Below are 17871 nucleotides of genomic sequence, written 5' to 3' on the forward strand. Positions count from 1 at the left end.
GCGGCATACTGGTCACAGCCTGTTATGAATTCTCCCATTTTAATTCCCATTAATGGGAATCCCATTTAATGCCCACAACCCTGAGACAAAATGGAAATTTCAGATGAGACAATATATTTTTAGCCATCTCTTCCTTCCCTCCAGCTTTTTGTGTGTTTTTTCCTCAAGTTCTCCACATGTTTCATTTACTTTCCAGCGGCTGTTTTGCATTCTGCAGTCATAAATTCATTCACGTTCTGGGACGTCATTGTTTTTCTTCCTCTCTGTAGCCATTGGCTACCTTTTCATTTTATCATGCTGCCTTGTTTCATTAAATCCATGTGTCATATTAAGTTTCTTAAAAGCAAAAGGAATTTCAGTATAATTTTTTGTGTGTCTCCTGGGATAAGAATTCCCTTAAATGTTTACTTCATTTATATTTTAACTTATATTTTTCTTTTTTTTGATATAAAATTTTGTTTCAGAGTCTTTTTTTTCTGGCTCACTTCTTAAATGTAGGCCACTTTACCGGAGCCTTCTCGTTACTTACCATTCAGAAATAATCTGGCTATGTGAGTCTCATTGACCTTGCTCCCTGTCTACTTGGGCACCATCTGAATTGCCCCCTCAGCACCCAAGGCAGAGGACTGGCTACCGATGCTATGTATTCTCTGTCCAAACCCAGTTCTTGAGGAGGAGACTGGGGGTAGCCGTGCAGTGGAGCTACTGAGTTTGTTAAGAGACTGCTGTGTCTGGGGCTGACTCAGTCAACAAAGAAGTTCAGACTGTTCTACAGAGGGGAACCCTTCAGATTGCACAGCGTTCTCCTAATCCAGAGTGAATCAGCTACTTTGGCAAAAAACGAGATGAGTGTGATCCCCTCTGGTTCACGGTCTTTTGGTTTTCTAGGTCAGCCCACTTTCCTCTCTAGATTACAGTCTGCCTTTAAGCCTCACGCCCTCCTCTGCCAGAAGAGGCAGGGACAAGTCATCACGGAGTGACCTCACCGTGCAAACGCTTCTTCAATACTGCTGCTCCCACTGCAGTGAGGGCAAAAGCCTCCAAGTTAGTGTTTCTGCTCTTCCCCCAGCTCTCTTGTGCCCTGGGTCTTGGTATCAGGCAGACTTTACACTAGCGGGCTCTTCAGACAGTCTTCTAACTGTAACACAGCTGTGGGCAGACTGGAGAGCTTGAGGGTGGTCCAAGTCATACCACACCAGTGAACACTCTTCAAATTTGGGGCAGAAGTAGAGTCTTAGCATCAGTGTGGATGATGCTATATTTACGATTTTGTTCACTTCCTGTGTGTTTTATCTATCATTTATTAAAAGAAGAATAAATTGAAATACAAGTTCACCTAGAAAAATCCTTTGAATATTAACTTTACATAAGAAATTTCTTAAAAAATTCATCTTTCCTGCCCTCTATCATCTTAAGCTCTTGCAAGCTCAGACATTAGAGCATCTACTGATTGCAAGCCACAAGAATACAAAAGTTGTAAGAACTCATCTTCTTCCCTGCACAGTATTTTACTTAGGTGGGGAAGCAGATAAGCATGCCAATGATCACAAGAGAGAAGCTCTTTTTAAAACTTTCAGTTTAGGAAATGTAAGTTAGTGGCCAAAGCAAAAACCCACCAAACCCTGCCCATCAAAACCAGTATCACTTCGGACACACAAAAAAGGACAAATGCACAATCTTTTAAAAGCCAGCATGGCGGCTGAAAGAGGATGCTAGAGGAACACAGAATAGAAACATCTAAATCTGCCAAGCTCCCCTCCTGCCGACCGGAATGTTCGGATAAGTCACACAAGCTTAAGAAGGGCTCACAACAAAGGGCTTCGGAAAGAGGATGCTTCTTGCAGAACAAAGAAGGAGAGATTATATAGGAGAGAAGACACTCTCAGAGATGCCACATCTATTTCATGAGCTCTTCTGGTTTTCAGGCTTCCCTGGTGGCTCAGACAGTGAAGAATCTGCCTAAAATGCAGGAGACCCAGGTTCAGTCCCTGGGTCATGAAGATCCCCTGGAGAAGGCTACCCACTCCAGTATTCTTGCTTGGAGAATCCCATGGACAGAGAGCCTAGTGGGCCCCAATCCATGGGGTTGCAAAGAGTTGGATACGACTGAGCGAGTAACACTTTCACTTCACTCTTCTGTTTTTTAGTGCATAGAAACTCAGACTCCACTCAATATCCACTAACCACTAAAAAACCAATTTGAAAGCACCCAAGGTTAGATAGTAGGTGACAGAAGGGTTATCTAGTTTCTTTAGAGAAACAGGATTTCAACTCAGGTCTCAGGTATTCCCGACTGACTATTCACAGCGTCCTGAATACGTTCCAGAAGACAACAGGTGAAAAGTCATTCAACATCCTTCCCGTCTTGGAGCATTCAACAGTGCAGACTCGGGGGCACTGACTAAGGACACGATCTTCGGTCAGATTTGTTTATTAGAATGCTGGTAGTTGAGGGTCCTATGATTAAATAAAACATTTTCATGGGATAGGACAGCTGTCTGTTACAAGTGGGAGATGACTCACATACCTGTATTTTGACCACATGCTTTTCCTGTTCATACAAAAATGCTTTCCTAGCTTCATACTCTTTCCTAATGAGGGGTCCTGAGGTTGTGGCTTGGAAGCGCTGGAGCATGTCTTCGCTAGCAGACCATATCTTCTCACGGATGTAATCTGCAGTGATATCCTCAACAATGTCCTGGCAAGAGATATTTCTTATGGTTACACTTCACACATCAAGTGAGAAGAGCACAGAGAACAGCTTCTGGAAATTCTATCTTTCAGAAAGTGATCTGGATAGCTCTTTCCGGCTCAGTGTAAAAACAGATTTGACCAGAGTCAAGGGGTGGGCTGGCTCAGCTTCTTTCTAGCGACATGGTTTTAGAATCCTCTGAAATCTGGGTGGAGATGAGAATGCGGTTGAATGGTCTCAGGATTTGGAGGTGATGTACGGATGATGTTGGCAGGGACCAGGCCTAAGGCCCGGGCTCCCCAGAGCGTAAGAGAGACAAGAATGATTACATAAGTATTGGCATCACCTCCTCCCTCTCCTGGGGGAAAGACGGCAATGCCCATGAAGGCCTCTGGTTTTCTTGCCCAAGGCCAGAGGAGGCAGATACCTGCAAGGAGTAGGGGAAAACTCAAAATAAATTTGGGAGAACATAAAGGACTTGGAGCAGAAGAAAAGGGGCTGGGAGAGGAAAGATAAGCACTCTGTCGGGCAGACAGGGAAACCTAGATGAATGAGAAGGCAAGGAAGAAGGGGGGCTGGGAGGTCTTCACGTGATGATGAACTGGGTTCACTTTCACGTTCTTTGAGAAATGCGAGCAAAGACTGGACTCATTTCTATGGCAGATGCCCCTTAACCATCCATGTGAATGGACTTCACGGATGGTGAATTTATACAATTAAGAGTGAAACTGTATAAAAGATGCATAAATACTTTCACAAGAAGACATACGTATAGCCTAAATTCAGTAATTTCAGACTGACTAGAATAATTTTTTTTAACAGCATAGATCCTCCACTTTCTATTAATCTTGATGCTGGGATCAGGTATATCCCAAAATTTATATTCACAAAATTATACTTAGGGCATCTTTGGATGCCATATGAGCAATTTTTGTCTCTTGAGTTTTAACCTTTCAATGTTGCTTCTTCACAGTTTGACATATCCTTTCAATGATAGCACATGGTTTTTAAATATTGGCCATAATTTCATTTTTCAACAAAGCAGCACTGATAGTTCACTGCCCCATGCCATTTTCCTGTAAAAAGTGGGACATTACACATTTGAAATTAGTGAATGAATACATTTTTCACTATCTTCTTGTCATTCAGGATTTCTGCGGCATTGTCAACCCCAAGTTATAGCTTTTTCTCTGAGTTTTAGTAAGTTACTGTACTGGAGATTCTGTCCACAATATTGTTATCTTGCAGTATCTTTCTTGCTGGTGAATGTGAACAGTTCTATGAGATCTATATGTGTGAGTTCTAATTTTTTCAAGACGGAATTCAATTATTAGAAGTATTTTCTTCTAAACACACTACAATGCCTGGATCACAGAGCAAGTTTCACATCTTCTAGGGCCAACGTTTGGTCTCAAGTCCAAAGCAATCTCGGTAAACATTCCTTCAAGAATATTGCTCCCTGTTATAGGTTGAGGTGGGGGAAAGAAATAAGACATCTTGAATATTGACAACCAAGGAATTACCACTAATTGAGCTCTAGTGTCAAGAAAAAACTGAAGATTGATTTCTTAGGATAATCTGCCATCCTACATAATCTGCAAGAGCTTTATCTGCCCGCTGCCCTGCGGTGCTGCTCTGACATAACGCAAGACATTCTAGAAATCAGTAACCATGCGGCCACACCTCGCTGCCGTTCATGAAGACTTTACTCCATATCCAGCCTTCAAATAACAGTTCTTCCCATCAATTCCTTGATTCTAAAATAGAAAAGCAATCACAGTTATCTTTATATAGTACATTTTCCCATCAAACAGCAGACTCCTACCTCAATTTCTTTTCCCATGAGCCATGATTCTTTAAGCAAGCAGGGTTCAGGTGTGACCCAGGAACTCTCCTTTGAATCAATATTGTAGTAGTAATCATATTTCTCCTGCAGGGTGAGTTTAAGCCATGAACCTTCAGTAGACACTAAAGAAAAAGGTTTGTTAAATTCTAGAGAGGAGCGTGGAAACTTTTAACATTAACGTAGTTTCTTCAGTAAAGTAACATAATTGAACAGGGATGTTTTCCACCAGGCATTCAGATAATTTAAGTTAAAATCATTAGCAATGAGTCATTAAAATGGAATGAATTCTGTGTATTCAAAGGCAGCTCCCTACTAAATCAAAGTAAAAGGAGAGTGATGCCTAATGTTAGCTCTGCATGTCAAATTTCTCATGAGGATTAAAGGAGTCACACATGGCCAGCAAGAAGGAAAACTAAACAAGGAGGGAAACACCAGGCAGACGTGAATAGCACCACAAGTAGACGGGGAGACCAATGAGGAAGAATCCTCTTTGTTTAGAATGTCTTCCAGCTACTTCTTTGAAAAGGAGTGGCCTACAAGGGCTGTGACCCACTATTGAAGGAGGACCCATTATTTAATCATTTGCCTTAAACCAAAGCAGAAGTGACTCATCTTTGCAGACAACTTTATTCAAAGCACAAAATGGCATACATAACCACTGAGGTCACTAAGAAGGGAAAAGGAAAATTCCTGATTCCTCTGATTCATCTTGTTCTACAAAACCACACACACAGGAGGAAAAACATGTTGAACAGACTTAATTTTCTCAGGGAGAGAATAGTAGGAAAAAAAAAACATCTATAGCAGTCATGGCTTAAACTGGTCAAGAATATTTGCAGTCAACAAAATAGATTTGCAATCAGCAAAATAGACTTAGCAATCTATTTATTTTGTTGAATGGTTACGATTCTTGTCTCAGACCAGAGAGCTAAAAGCAACAATAAAAATAAAGATTTCAGACCAAGCTAAGCCAACTGCTGCCAAGTGAGCACTAGAATAATTGCCTTTATAGGTAAATCATAGTCCTAGTGAATTTCCTCAAAGAATATTTAAATGGATTCAAATAACTAAGCAAAGATAACTTTAAGGCCCTTTAAAGTGTGTTGATTCTTCAGTTGATTTTTTAATGCCTCTCAACTGTTCTGTGGATGCCCAGATACACAGAGAGACACATATCTCTTCAAATGGCCAATCAGACAACTATTATATGTTTAGAAATGCTGGTTTACTAGAAAATATATTGTACAGTCAAATATGGACGATCACAAGTAATCATTATATATTTTCAATCACCAATAATTATCAGATTCACAAATGTTTTCAGAAGATTGAACACTTTTTAAGGCAACTCTCTCAGTGGGAAGGAAAGAAATCAAATAAAATGGTGGAAATGGATATCTTTTATTTTCATAAGAACTGAGAAGTAAAAAGTTCTTAGTTGGTTAAAAGCAAACCACCTTGGCACTGTAAAGCTTTATTTGGGTTGGGATGTCAGTGAATAATAGAAAAGGAGAATTCTATCATTTTCACATCAAGTATGAGTTTAGAGTCAGGTCAAAGGCTGAGGAGGACATCGCCGGAACAGGGTTCAAGGATTTTTCCTAAGAAGTGGAGCTGGTTTGTTGGGGCTTCCCAGTTGGTACGAGTGGTCAAGAACCTGCCTGCCAATGCAGGAGGTGTAAGGGAAGTGGGTTTGACCCCTGGATCAGGAAGATCCCCTGAAGGAGGGCATGGAAACGCACTCCAGTATTCTTGCCTGGAGAATCCCATGGACAGAGAAGCCTGGTGGGCTACAGTCCACAGGGTCGCAATGAGTTGGGCATGACTGAAGCGACTTAGCATGCATGCATATAGTGGGTTTGTTAACTGAGGGAAAAGACTAATTATGGGCCTTTAAGGAAGCACAACAGAGAAAGATTCCAGTGAGTTAAGAGGTGATGTGCATTCTATATGGAAACATGCTTTCTAGATGCCTTCCAGACAAAATCGTACCTATGTAAGACCTAAACTGAGCTCTAAGGCTAAGTGATCTATGTAAGAGTGAACACTTGAGTCTGGGGACAAACAGACAGCCTAGAACCAGAGGTGAAAGAGGTAAGAATAAGTCATCCTGTTCACACCCTCAATGTTCACAGCATCCTGTTCACACCCTCAATGTTCACAGCTCTATTGAAAACGAAAGTTGGTCTCTAATTCCCTAGAAACCTTCTCCTCTTCCTCTGAGAAAAGAGGGTGGCAATCTTTTTCTATAAAGGGCCAGAGCGTAATTTCTGTCTTCTGTGTTACAGGTCTCTCACACACCGTGGCTCTCACGGTATCATGAAGGCAGCCAGACACAGTGACATACACAGTAATGAGTGCGGCTGGATTGCTTAATTTATAAAAACAGGCGGGAGCCTGAGGAATCTTAAAAGCTATCAGAATAAAGGTTTCAGGATACAAAATCAACATCAAAAATAAATTTTATGAAAATATGTCCACATGAAAGCTTGCATACAAATGTTCACATAAATATTCCTTAGGATAGCCAAAACTGGAGGAAAAAATCCCAGTTCTATCCACTGATGAATGAATAAACAAAATGTGGCCTATGCATACAGCAGAATATTATCAGCCATAAAAGAATGAGGAGCTGATACAGGCTACAACTTGAGTGAGCTTTGAGGACATTATGCTACATGGAGTCAGAAACAGTATGATTTCGTTTATATGAAATGTCCAGAATAGGAAAAATTAGAGAGACAGAAAGTGTATTAGTGATTGTCTGGGGCTGAGAGCTGGGGGTGGGGAGCAATGGCTAATGGGAAATGGGCTCCATTTATTATAAGAAAAATATTCTGGAATTAACTAGTGGCGTTAGCTATACAAATTTGGGAGTATAATAAAAACTTCTGAATCGCACACTTTTAAAGAGTAAATTTTATGGTATGTGAATTATATCTCAATAAAAAAATTAACTGTATTTCTATATGTTAGCAACAAACAACCCCAAAATGAAGTTAAGAAAATATTTACAATGACATCAAAAATAATAAAATATGGTAGGAATGCTGCTGCTGCTGCTGCTAAGTCGCTTCAGTCGTGTCCAACTCTGTGTAACCCCATAGACAGCAGCCCACCAGGCTCCCCCATCCCTGGGATTCTCCAGGCAAGAACACTGGAGTGGGTTGCCACTTCCTTCTCCAATGCATGAAAGTGCAAAGTGAAAGTGAATTCGCTCAGTCGTGTCCGACTCTGTGTGACCCCATAGACGGCAGCCCACCAGGCTCCCCCATCCCTGGGATTCTCCAGGCACAAACACTGGAGTGGGGTGCCATTTCCTTCTGCAATGCATGAAAGTGAAAAGCAGAAGTGAAGCCGCTCAGTCATGTCTGACTCTTCTCAACCCCATGGACTGCAGCCTACCAGGCTCCTCCGTCCGTGGGATTTGCCAGGCAAGAGTACTGGAGTAGGAATAAATTCAAATAAAGTAATGCAAGCCCTATACACGGAATACTACAAAACATTGCTGAAAGAATTAAAGACCTAATTAAAAGCAAAGACATACCACGGTACATGGACCAGAAGACTTAGTATTAACATGGCATATGCCTCAAATCCATCTATGGCTTCAGGATAATCTCTAAAAAGTCCCAACTCTTATTTTTTTCCAGAAAAAATGAATCTAAGGTATCTTCCAGGTTTCTAAATTGGCTATCTGGGGACATATTTTTTTTCCCTGCTGATCAGAACATGGCAGTTGGGAAGAGGAGTAGGCAAGCTTAGGGAAGAGAAGATAAAACTAAGTTTGGGCCAAGGATTTGAAATTATGATGAGTCATCTCTAAGAAAATCACCCCTTGCATAAATACAGTTGTACAAGTCTTTCTTCATAAACGATGAGGTAGGGGCACTATAGCAACCAATGAAGAGATGTGAAGGGAGCAGAGAGAGGCTCAAGCGTGATCAGACAGCAAGTAAGAGTGGATGGCCAGCAGCCCTATTTTCATTTCATTATCAGAAAATGTTCTGAATCAGAGGGTAGAATTCCCAAGTTAGAAATACATCAGGCTAATTATAAGTACACAGGGTAGCTCTGGATAGACTTCCAGTGATTTAAAAAAAGGTGTTTTTCTTTCCCCTCAAGTTCCATTTCTAAGGCTATATAGTGTCAAAGCAATTTTCTAAAGATGAGAAATACTATGTACATATGGTACAAATAAACGTCAGCCTGAGTCAGGAGACACCTTAATCCTTGACAGTGGGACACAGCAAGTGCGCAAAAAAAATCTATCACACTAAAGAGATGATGGGCTCTCTCTGCCAAAAATTAGCCTCATTGGACTTGTCATTTTCTCCCTCTGTCCAAAATGCCTTCAATGTGATTTTCTAAATCTGAAAAATGAGTCCTAAACTCATGATCCCAGAGCTAACATTTCATGGATTGGAGAAGGCAAGGGCACCCCACTCCAGTACTCTTGCCTGGCAAATCCCATGGGCAGAGGAGCAGCAGCAGCAAGTATATGCCAAGGTTGCTGCTACTGCCGCTAAGTCGCTTCAGTTGTGTCCGACTCTGTGCGACCTCATAGACGGCAGCCCACCAGGCTCCCCCGTCCCTGGGATTCTCCAGGCAAGAACACAGGAGTGGGTTGCCATTTCCTTCTCCAATGCATGAAAGTGAAAAGTGAAAGTGAAGTCGCTCAGTCGTGTCCGACTTCGCGACTCCATGGACTGCAGCCTGCCAGGCTCCTCCATCCATGGGATTTTCCAGGCAAGAGGACTGGAGTGGGGTGCCATTGCCTTCTCCATAATACAGACCAATTTGCTGCATTTCATTTTATACTTTCAAGATTACTCTTTACTTCTACTTAATCATGTATTAATGTACATTAGTAAATGCACAATAACATATCATTTGTTTCAAAAAGGATGGAGAGATATATTAGTGTAAAAATCAGTTTGTACCACTAGAAGGGATGGCTCAATGGCAAAACTGATAGGAAGCAAAATCTCCTTTTAATACTGTATTTTCTCAAGTATATGGCACCCACCACAGCCACCAAGTTAATCACAGATTTCCAAAAGACAACAAAGGAAAAGAAACACTAAAAAATTTCCTTGTCAGAGATGACAAACATTCAGAAATATTCATTCGAAAGCGATTATTTGCCTCAAAACTAAGATAACACAATACCACAGAAGTCATCATATTCAAAGTGCTATTTAATTTGTGCTAAACAATGAAGACGCTTACCACTTCTAGATTTTTGCTCTTTTGCTTTTGCCAGAGCATCATGGTACCTGTCAGCACATTCAGGGATTACGTCATTTGTATTACCAACGGCAGGCTTCAAAACAGACAAAATATCACTTTGCTTCTCCTTCTCCAAAAACTGATTAACATCAACGACCAGTGTAACCCCTGGGTAATGAAAAAGAAATGTTTCTGTTAATAATTATCTTCTACTCATCCTAGAGGCATGCAAAGATATAAGTCAACCTTTTAGGAATGCATTAAACCTGTTTACCCTTTGAGAGAATATACTGCATACACTCAAGATAGTCATCAACTGTTCAGGTTTTAAGAGGAATAAAATCCACAGGAGCAGTATTTCCTCATTACTCCTGTATGCTCTCAAGGCACTAGGTTCTGCCCACTGTGGTGATCTGTGAAACAGGGTGGACATATGTTGACAGCAGACATGCAGCCCTTATGTGGGTCATTAATCAGTATGTGAGAACAAGCTTTACGAAAGCATGTTTTTATACTAGAATAAGTGAAACACTATCTAAGCCACAAAAATCCTGACATTCTCTGGTATAGTGCAAGTATACTTTCAAGATTGTCCTTAGCAACCTGAATGACTGTTCTAGAAAGGCAATGGGCATAGCTGGTGGCTCTGTGCAGTGGAGTCCAAAAACTTAATTCTGGAACCAATTTAGACCTAGAAAGCACGTGATCCCATTTCAAATGTCTGCCTCTCCCCACAAACAAAACCACATTCTTCTCTTGGTTGCCTAAAGAAAGATAACGTGGTGAATTCTTTACCATCTAGTTTAGGTAAGAATATTTTGGCCCCACCAATGGACCTACTGTCTTCACAACCTGTAAATGTACTGGGTTAGAACAAAAACATGGAAGAAACCAGGTTAAAATACTTTATAGATGAAAAAACATCTTGATGAAGAGAGAGGAGAAAGATTTTTTTTTTCTTTTTAAACAGACATGTCAAACTCTGCCATACAAATGCTAAACGGTATACTACTGTCATCAAATTACATTCAGACGTGCATAGGACTGTGAAAGCTGATGTGGTAGGAAAAACAGTCTGACTTTTGACACCTATGAGTCCAATCATGCAATCTGGAGGAGCACTTCCTCCAGGATAAAGACTTCCGGTGGCCAACTCCACTTGTTGCTGAACAAAAGCTACAGTCAGTGGTGGGTCCTTTCAGACACAGAAGTTCAGGGGAATGGGGAAGCTGCCCCATTTCCTCTTCTCCAGGAAAGCTTAGTAGGAGAAAAAGGCAGTCCTGGTGTTTGAGAAGTCTGTGGTCTCAGAGAAGAGGAGAGAACAAGGAAATGACAAAGGATCCTCACATGAGTTATGTCGAAAAGCTTTATCAAACCCAGTGAAATGCTATTTGCCTTAAAAGATGGGTATTACGAAGGCATACATTTCTTTCAAGTACATGTACTGGTGTACAAGCAGTGGGTCCATGGGTTAATCTTCTAAATGACTAAAGCTGACTCCTTTAGGTACCAACCTTCATCTTAACAGAATCCTGCTCCATGAAAACTAAAGACCTGGGGAAAAATCTAATAGAAGAGTCCTGCTCATCATTTTACCCACAGTCCCTGGTACATTTTTGGTGCTTAATGTTTGCTGAGAGCTGCCAGAAGAATTCTTTATGACATCAAAATTATATTGTGTGATAATGTGATATTTTCAAAGACTATGGAGGTGTTGGGCTACTTTGCTCCTGCAATAAATGGTCCCAAATTCCTCCTTTTCTTAATTTTCCTCTACCACCACTGTCAGTTATCACTTCTTGTTCCTGTCTGAATGCCTGCATAGGGCAGCCAAAACACCTAGCTTATTGGTAAATCATGCTTCTGAGTTGGGTAGAGACATAACCAACAGGTAAGCCTTATGCCTAAGATAAGAATAAACAGACCCAAAGCAGCTGTCCACGAGGTCTCCACTGATTTGACAAAACTCAGTTCTGTGCTCAGGCTTTGAGACATCTATTTTGATTCCTTTTTTCCTTAAGCTATGGGTTGCAATTAAGTTCCAGAGAGCTGAGAATGACACATAAACAATATCCAGAAAGTCAGGTATGTTTCTGCTATGGAACAAATGAAGAAACCTCCTCCAAACCTCCTAAGATCCAAGAGTATATTTATGCCTTAATCCACATGCCAGAAGGGCTTCTCTAAGGCATGCATTCTCAAAACAGGTGATATAACCCCCAGCAGGGTAAAAATTGGTTTTTAGGAAGAGAAAGTAAACAAAACAAAACAAAACAAAACAAAACTTTATATATAAAAGCACATATCTACATGCGGCATATAAGCAGGTATATATTAGTGGTACTGAAATTTCATGGTAAAGAGCACCATGGGGGAAAAAAGTCTAGAAAGACTCCTTAGGGTACAATCATGGATAACGGCTGAACGACACTGCTTTAAGGAGTCAAAAGTAGAGACAAACCTACTTGCAGAAAGCAAGATGCTCCAGTGAAAATGGACATCGGGCCAAAAGCAAGGAGTCTTGAGTTACCGTGCCCTTTCAAATCTTGCCTGTGGTCAAACATATGGGCCAACAAATGATTTGGGAGTGGGTTTGATAATTGCAACATGTGACCAGAATTTGTTTTCAAGTCTTCATACAAAGGATGAAGAGTGATTTTAAAAGTAAGATTAAATTCCTTGTTGAAAACACTGGAAAATTCTCATCTTAGTGTAAGAATATAGGCAGTTTTTATCTTTAGAACATCTTTTTGTTGTTATAAATCATAGAAGACACTATATCAACTCTTTTAAGGAACAGGATGGAAGTAGAAGAACGGATTTTAAATGTGCAAGTGTGGAGCACACAAATCTCAGACATTTGAGAAAATCTCTTACATTCACAGTAAACAGAACTGTGAGTCTCAAGAGGATCGGACTTAACACTTGTAAGTCAAGTATAAGAACAACATGAAAAAAAGGAATAAAATAACTTTTAAACTGGTTTGATCTCTAGGAGAAAAACTATAACCTTTTTAGTCTTTTTGAGTGCTTTGATGACAATATAATTTCTTAAAAGTGTATTTTTCAAACTATGGATGCCTTCAGTTTCATATATAAATTTAAATCTCTCGTGTACACAGCTTAATTTTATTTTTTCTTAAGGATTAGAATGTTTGAACAGAGAGACTTCAAAGATCCTAAGGATGTAAGAGTTCAGGTTGGAGAAATACACATATTTTTCAGGCTAAGGAAATAAAAACCAGATGTTCCTCACAAATGCCTGCAACGTTTCAAAGCATATCTTCTGGAGCAAGCCTAGGTATCTCAAAAGCATTCTATGACCTGATACAACAGGATAGATTCTAATTATGTCATGAATGGACAGGTTAATGAACTACAATTTTGGGAATCTTATTTTAATTTACATAGGTTATTTATACATGGAGAGTGTTAGCATATCACCCCGATCGCCATGTGAGTTTTCTTATTATCCTCTAAGAAAATAGATGCTTAAAAAAAACCACAAACTATTATTTGGGAGCCAAAGTGGGGGGTCTGGTAATTGCTAAGTACGTCTATTCCAATTATGCATTTTGGACTTGGGGAAATAACCCTAGGGGGTGGGTCTCAGCACCGACTAAACCCACTGTGAGGTGAACCTGAGCAACACTCCACTGATCATCTGACCTCCATAAGCCCATCCCGATTGGCAGACCACAGTGAAGTTTCAGGTCTCCTGGAATTCGGGTCAGTTCAGAGCCAGTGTCCAGTAATCTCTGCAAAGTCTGACTGTGTCCTTCCCTGGGGGGAAGCACAGTCACCACAGTAGGATGTAACATATTGGTAACGTAGCAGGCTCCTTTCCCAAGGGAACCCAGTCCCTCATTCATTCAAGGGCTTCTGGGTCTGTAAATGGCTCAAGTCTGGGAATTGATGGAGGGACCATGACTTTCTGTTTATCATTCAAGTTATACTTCCACTCACCTGACCTAGAACCCTTCTTCCACTTGTACAAATCAAGTAAGAATTTAGTAGACTGTCTATTTTGCTTCTAGGAATACCACAATCAATTAGCAAATTAAATTCCATAGGTCTCTGTGTCAGATTTTTCTAATTATTGCTTTGACCCTGCTATCTATTAACATTATACTAACCACAGCCACTTGTCTTTGGTGATTAAGTGCTGTCCCCTGGCCTCTGCCAGACAGCCTGACAGACTTTGGATTTTCCAGCCTCTCCACAATTACATGAGCCTATTTCTTAAATGAAATCTCTCTTTATTCTTCCATATAAATGCATGTAGAGATAGTCAGACAGTACTAGATACTTGCTTTCCAGAGAAACTACATGGCTACATATGTAGTGTTTTTTTTTTTTTCCATGGGGGGAAAATATATAGTTCTATTTCTTTGAAAAATGATATTATAATAGAAGGCATGGAAGGGAGGACAGGCATTTATCAAGTAGGATGGTCTAGCTTTCTAAGGATCAAGATAAAAAAGGACTTGATTATACTATAAATTTAAGAGTTGAGAAATTATTTTCTGCTTTCTGGACTTGGTTCAGCTACAACTTCAAATTTTGCTGGAAATAGTACTTAACTGTGAAAAACAGTGCAACCAATCAATCTTATTTTTGTATAAATATGAATTCAAGAATTAAAATAGGTGAGAGTTTGTATCTTTTCAGGAAAAAATGGCACACTTTTAAAAAATTAGGAATTAAAACAGAAGCTCAGGGGGATAGCCAGATGTAAGCACGAAGCTGCGGCAGCAGGAGGGCGAGGGCTTACATTGCTTTGCTTTGTTTATGTCCTTGTTGGCCTCGTTGACGGCATGCTGTATCTCATCCAGCCAAAGAATTTTAGAAGCACTTTGAGGGTCCTGAGAATGTGGTCACAGAATAAAAGAAAAAAAACAGTGAATGATGATGAAACAGAATTAACAATGGTTTTTTAGGAGCCACTTTATTAAAATTTCCACGAACTCTTATGTAGCAACAACCCAGCATGGCCACACACTGTACAAGCTACTGACGAAACAGACTCCAAATGGGACCACGTCTCCCCTCTGCACAACCACCTCTTTAGTCCTGTCCACCCCCCTCCATCATCGCTCCCTTGACAGCTGCACCAATCTCCTATTTGCTTTTGTTGTTTCCACGTCAGCTTCCACCCCAGCGGCCCTCTACCGAGAACCAGATAACTCCTCCCAAAAAGGACATCGCATCACATCATTCCTCTGCGAAACTCCTTCAGAGGTTCTCTCCAGCAGTTGGAAGGAAACAACACCTGCTTCCCACAGACTGTGGGCATCTAAGGATCTGGTCCTGCTCATCCCTCTGTTTTTATCTCCCCCTCGTCTACTCACTGTTCCTGACCTTCACACCCGCCTCCTTCAGATCCCATCGCTCTACCCCAGGTGTGAGGCTGTTGGTTTTTTCTTATCATTCAGGCCTTAATTTAAATGCCGCCTCTTCCAAGAAAGCCTTCTCCGACTACTCCAGTCAATCACATATTCTCTCCCCCAATCACTCAGTAACTGCGGCTCCCAAGGTGGCTCAGGGGGGCACAGCACACTTTCAATTTGTGGGAAAAAATGAACGTGGATTTTATCAGACATAGTGACAAAAATAAGACCCCCGATAGAAGCATGGTGATGGCCCTCGAGGAGCTAATGGTTCAGCAGAGGAGGCAGGTGCATCAAAAATGATAATTACTGGATCAACAGCAAGGCCCTACCATATAGCACAGGAAACTACACTTAATATCCTGTAATCAACCGTAATGAAAAATAAAAAACTATAATACAATGTGATCAGAGCCATATTAGCGATAGATAGTTTAGAAATAGCCAAGAGATGAATTTGTATTAGGAGTATTGAGATGCAGGGGAAGAAAAGACCGAGTCGTTAAGGACAGCTTCAGAAAGGAAGTGGAAGCAGCAGTAGAAAGGTACTGAGTTACCGTTCCTCATTTTTACTTTAAGGGATGATTCTGATTTTACCCCAAAGGCAGTGCCAGCATACAATGTAAATAAAGAAGGCTTCCAGATAGCAACTGCATTTCATATAAACGTGTCTTAAGATTACAAGTAAATTTTGTTATTGGCAGAAATTAAGCATTTTAGAGATGAGACATTTCATTTTAAAAACCTGACAATATCTGCCTACTTGTGCGATAGCCTAAAGAAAGACTGATGAACGGAGGGTGGTTCGTCAAAGCCAGGCAGAAGCAGCTCCATCATATAGGACTCAAGAAGGATAGGGGGCAGGAAGGAGAAAAAACATGCACCAGCATCTTTGGCAGGCTTCAACTCTATCTCCCTCAGAGCCTAGTAAGAAATGATACGTGGGGAAAGGGCTCTGAAAATGAGACAAAATATCTGCTATTTCATTCTGTAACCCCCAGATTAAAGAAGACCATGGATGAAGGCTTGGTTCCTGCTTCCACAATCACCTCTAGCTGGATCTGCCACGTGGGAACCACATGCTAATAAGATTTTCCATTTTTTGGGAGAATGGATGTGGAAGGTTCAAACAGGAAGCAAGACGGGAAGTTGAGACCTGGAAGAGGGTGAAGGGACAGGGGAACAGAAAGTATTTTTCCTCCGCTTCTAAGCCAAAGAGAACCCAACCACTCCCCCAGGTACAGCCTAAAAATTAAGCTCCACACAAGTTCATTTCTTTCTTAGATTTTTTTTTTCTCTGAAGGGTATTTACCAAATTTCTTCATAACTTACCAGTGTAGAAGATGCACCATACAAACTTTATTCAGATGAGAAGAAAGTTACAATCCATTTCAAAGCTGAAGGTATTAGTTTTATAAGCTAAACCCAAGAGGACTTTGCAAATCAAAATAATTTAAGTCAACAGTTTAATCATGACCCACTGCAGCGAAGGGTTGCTAGAGTTAAATGCAAAGCCAAGAGGAAAAACTGAAGCCTACCAGGGTAAGGTCTTCCTTTCAATTGATCACTGGAAGACTGGAAACAGGGTGTTTATAGGATGGCCAAGTCTCTGTGCTGTACAGAGTCACTCAGTCGTGTCTGACTCTTTGTGACCCCATGGACTGTAGCCCTCCAGGCTCCTCTGTCCATGGGGATTCTCCAGGCAAGAGTACTGGAGTGGGTTGCCATGCCCTCCTCCAGGGGATCTTCCCAACCTAGGGATTGAACCCAGGTCTCCCACATTGCAGGCGGATTCTTTGCTATCTGAGCCACCAAGGAAACACAAGAAAACTGAGTGGGTAGCCTATCCCTTCTCCAGGGGATCTTCCTGACCCGGGAATTGAACTGGGGTCTCCTGCATTGCAGGTGGATTCTTTACCAAATGAGCTAACAGGGAAGCCTGTTCAAGTCTCTACTTCCAGCTAAAAAGCCAGGTTCAATATATGAGTTACAGATGGATTAAGTCAACAGAACATAGGCCATCTGAAAATCAAGTAATAAATTCCTGAATTTAGAGGATTCCTAGAAAATTGTAAATAATTTAAAATCTACCTCAGTTTGTACTGTGTTACCAGGTAATTGTATATTATTTGGCTGAAGTATTAAGCACTGACTTTAAAAAAAAATTAATTCATTTATTTTAACCGGAGGCTAATTACTTTACAATATTGTAGTGGTTTCTGCCATACACTGACATGAATCAGCCATGGGTGTACATGTGTTCCCTGTCCTGAGCCCCCCTCCCACAGCCCTCTCCATCCCATCCCTCAGGGTCATCCCAGTGCACCAGCCCTGAGCACCCTGCCTCATGCATGGAACCTGGTGTGGCGATCTATTTCACACATGGTAATATACATGTTAAACACTGACTTTTGATTATAAGGCTCTTGGTGTGATAAGATGTGAAAAGTTCACACAGATCAGTTTCCTCCCACCTTATTCTTTATCCTTAAATCTCATGAAATTTGCATTTTCTGATTCTTGCTGCATTATTATAGTCAACAAGCTATTGGGCTGTCTAGTGTTTAAGTGTTGTTAGCTATAGGAAAATTTGTTATAATGCAGTTTAACTACATATTAAATTATATCCTCCAGAATATAACTACACATAAAAGCTTATATGTGAATGTGCTTAACATTACTGCAAAGCTTATATGTGAAAACGTGAATAT

The 17871-nt window shown here is 40.7% G+C and overlaps 1 protein-coding gene across 1 annotated transcript in view; it reads right to left on the reverse strand.

Moving 5' to 3' along the window:
• Positions 1–17871, reverse strand: part of IQGAP2 (IQ motif containing GTPase activating protein 2) — a 309091-nt gene that overhangs the window by 61696 nt on the left and 229524 nt on the right. The window contains exons 14-17 of the mRNA XM_005685061.3: positions 14545–14635; positions 9771–9938; positions 4518–4660; positions 2528–2698 (exon numbers count right to left, since the gene is read on the reverse strand). Of these exons, the coding sequence (XP_005685118.3) occupies positions 2528–2698; positions 4518–4660; positions 9771–9938; positions 14545–14635 (573 nt within the window). The remainder of the gene's footprint in view (positions 1–2527; positions 2699–4517; positions 4661–9770; positions 9939–14544; positions 14636–17871) is intronic.

Source organism: Capra hircus, chromosome 10, assembly GCF_001704415.2.
Source record: "Capra hircus breed San Clemente chromosome 10, ASM170441v1, whole genome shotgun sequence".
NCBI lineage: Eukaryota > Metazoa > Chordata > Mammalia > Artiodactyla > Bovidae > Capra > Capra hircus.